We start from the raw sequence: 3291 nt of genomic DNA, 5'->3' as shown, positions 1-3291 counted from the left end.
AAACAAGAACAGAGGAAGAAAAAGAAAAGAAAAGTAAAGAAAACAAAAAAATAAACACAAATACGGAATATACAGCAACTCCTCTGTCATTCTCACTTTTTCTTTTCTTTTTTTTTTTTTACCTTTTTCTATTTTTTTTAAACACACACACTCACTCTCTCTCTCTCTCACACACGCACACACACACACACACACACACACAATTGCACGCAAACAGTCAAACAAACAGTTAAAAATAGTTTTAAAAGAGAAAAGAAAGAAAAAACTAAAACATGATTGAACCCTGGACACTTGTTTGCTTTTGTTGCCATTTTGGTGACGAGGGAGAAGAAACAAGTTTGGGGAGGTAGAAGAAAAAAAGAAAAGAAAAAAAAAGAAAAGAAAAAAACGAGCGTTGGGGGCCGACGAGGAGGGGGGGGGGGGGGGGTGGCAGGTATTTTTTTTTTTTGTTGTGGGGAGGGGGATCCAAGTGGGTGTTATTTCTTGGCCTTGGCGGACTTGGCTGAGTTTCGTGGTGGGGTGACCGGTCGTCCAGATCCCATTCCTCCTCCTCCGCCGTAAGGATACAATTTCTTATCTGCTGGCTTCAAAATCTGAGAGAGAAAGAAGAAAGAAAAAGAAATGAACTCAAGAAATACTCATATTGATCCAGTCTGTATTCTGTATTGTTCCTTTAATGCTTGAAAATTTAAAAATAAACAAGCAGCTTAATATCCTAAAACAGGGGAGTCAAAGTCATTTTCATTCAAGGGCCACATACAGACCAATTTGATCTCATGTGGGCCGGATCATTAAAAAGATGGAAGGAAATAAGGAAATAAGGAAGGAAGGAAGGAAGGAAGGAAGGAAGGAAGGAAGGAAATAAGAAGGGAAGGAAGGAAAGACAGGCAAAAGGAAGGAGGAAAGAAAGGTAGGAAAGAGAGATAGTGAAGGACGGACAGACAGAAGGAAGAAGGGAGAAAGGAAGGAAGGGACAGATGGAAGGAAGAAAGGAAGGAAGGACAGATGGAAGGAAGGACAGAAGGAAGGAAAGACAGAAGGAAGGACAGAAGGAAGGAAGGAAGGAAGGAAGGAAGGACAGATGGAAGGAAAGACAGAAGAAAGAAAGGAAGGAAAGACAGAAGGAAGAAAGGAATGAAGGAAGGACAGATGGAAGGAAGGAAGGAAGGACAGATGGAAGGAAGGACAGAAGGAAGAAAGGAAGGAAAGACAGAAGGAAGAAAGGAAGGAAAGACAGAAGGAAGAAAGGAAGGAAAGACAGAAGGAAGAAAGGAATGAAGGAAGGACAGATGGAAGGAAGGACAGAAGGAAGAAAGGAAGGAAGGACAGATGGAAGGAAAGACAGAAGGACAGATGGAAGGAAAGACAGAAGGACAGATGGAAGGAAAGACAGAAGGAAGAAAGGAAGGAAGGACAGATGGAAGGAAAGACAGAAGGAAGAAAGGAAGGAAGGACAGATGGAAGGAAAGACAGAAGGACAGATGGAAGGAAAGACAGAAGGAAGAAAGGAAGGAAGGACAGGTGGAAGGAAGGACAAAAGGAAGAAAGAAAGGAAGGAAGGACAGATGGAAGGAAAGACAGAAGGAAGAAAGGAAGGAAGGACAGAAGGAAGAAAGGAAGGAAGGACAGAAGGAAGGACAGATGGAAGGAAGGAAGGACAGATGGAAGGAAGGAAGGAAAGACAGAAGGAAGAAAGGAAGGAAAGACAGAAGGAAGAAAGGAAGGAAAGACAGAAGGAAGGAAGGAAGGAAGGAAGGAAGGAAGAAAGGAAGGAAAGACAGATGGAAGGAAAGACAGAAGGAAGAAAGGAAGGAAGGACAGATGGATGGAAAGACAGAAGGAAGGAAGGAAGGAAGGAAGGAAAGAAAAAAGCACAGGATGGCAAGTGGGCCGGATCGCACCCCTCAGCGGGCCGTATCTGAACCCACGGGCCACATGTTTGACACCCTTGTCCTAAACCCATCTCTCTGTCTCTACACACCTGGAAGGAGCACATGAGCGTCTCGTCCACACTCATCATGGCACCAGCGTTGTCAAACTCTCCGCAGTAGTTGGGAGCCGAGAACAAAGTAACGAGTTGCCTCTTTGCAAAAAACTCATATCCATCTTCTACCACCTTAAAAAAAAAGAAGAAGAAGAAGAAGAAGAAGAGATGAAGAGCGTCAATATTACAGATATGAAAATACAAGGACAAGAAAAAACCTACTAAAGATTCACTTAGCTTTGGTCGAGGGTGATTTTCTCTTCTATATTTTTATGATTTTATTTCTTTATTTTATTTTTATGGTTTTAATCTGTTATATTAGATTATTTAGTTCTAGTCTCATTAATGTCTCATTAATTGTATTTTTTTTTTAATTGCCTTTGTTTTTAAAGTCTTTTCAAGTTTTATTCTTGTGAGGCATTTCTGTGAAAAGGTGCCAATAATAATTTATTCATTTATATTTTCAGTAGGGCTGAAACTAACGATTATTTTCATTATATCAATTCATCTGCAGATTATTTTCTTAATTAATGATTTAATCTGTGAAATGTTAAAAAAAAAGAAAAAATGGCATCCACAATTCCTTAAAAAGGCCTTAATTGTGATATCTTCAATTTGTTTGTCTGACAGTAAAAAATAAATGAATTAAAATATTAAACTCACTCTGATATTTAAAAAAAAACAAAACGGCAAACTGTCACATATGAGAAGCTGAAACAGAAAATGTCACTCACTCTGCTCTTAGACCTTAGTTTTTATTTATTTATTCATACAGACAGTAATGTGTCTTCTTGTCTGTAGTTTATATGTCACTATATTTACTTATAGTTACTGTACGATGCCACTGGAGACATTTAATTTAGTTGTACATTATATAATGACACTTAAAGCTTTGAATTGAATTGAGAAGCTAAAATAGTGGGTGAGAAATGTTTTGTCCATTGACTAAATGTCACTATGTTTCTCATTACTGTGGATATTTATTACTTTATATGCAAAATATTACATACTGGCAGCTTATGTATAAATAACCTGCAATCTTGTTTATAGTAAAAATGAATCTAAAAGTCAGAGTTTGTAATTTTTAAACTATTCTTTTCATGAAATGATAAAAAGGGGACAAACAAAAGTCCCAAAGCTTCAGTTAACTGGAGCTAAATGCCTCCCGGCTTTTAATCTGTCCACAAGCAGCAGGCACGCGTTACCTGATGTGCCCTGCATATTAGGTCCATGTCGTGTTTGTGCAAAAATTTGGCCACCACATCTGCCCCGAACGTGAAGGAGACACCGCGGTCGTTTTCTCCCCA

The 3291-nt window shown here is 38.9% G+C and overlaps 1 protein-coding gene across 1 annotated transcript in view; it reads right to left on the bottom strand.

Moving 5' to 3' along the window:
* Positions 1-454: 454 nt before the first annotated feature.
* ppp1caa (protein phosphatase 1, catalytic subunit, alpha isozyme a) overlaps positions 455-3291 on the bottom strand; it is a 14947-nt gene continuing 12110 nt past the window's right edge. The window contains exons 5-7 of the mRNA XM_053338924.1: positions 3190-3290; positions 1982-2116; positions 455-593 (exon numbers count right to left, since the gene is read on the bottom strand). Coding sequence (XP_053194899.1) covers positions 477-593; positions 1982-2116; positions 3190-3290 — 353 coding nt within the window. The 3' untranslated portion in view covers positions 455-476. The remainder of the gene's footprint in view (positions 594-1981; positions 2117-3189; position 3291) is intronic.

The sequence above is a fragment of the Scomber japonicus genome, chromosome 18 (assembly GCF_027409825.1).
Source record: "Scomber japonicus isolate fScoJap1 chromosome 18, fScoJap1.pri, whole genome shotgun sequence".
Classification (NCBI taxonomy): Eukaryota; Metazoa; Chordata; class Actinopteri; order Scombriformes; family Scombridae; genus Scomber; species Scomber japonicus.
The sequence above is the reverse complement of the archived record's forward strand: the minus strand, read 5'-3'. Positions and strand labels throughout refer to the sequence as shown.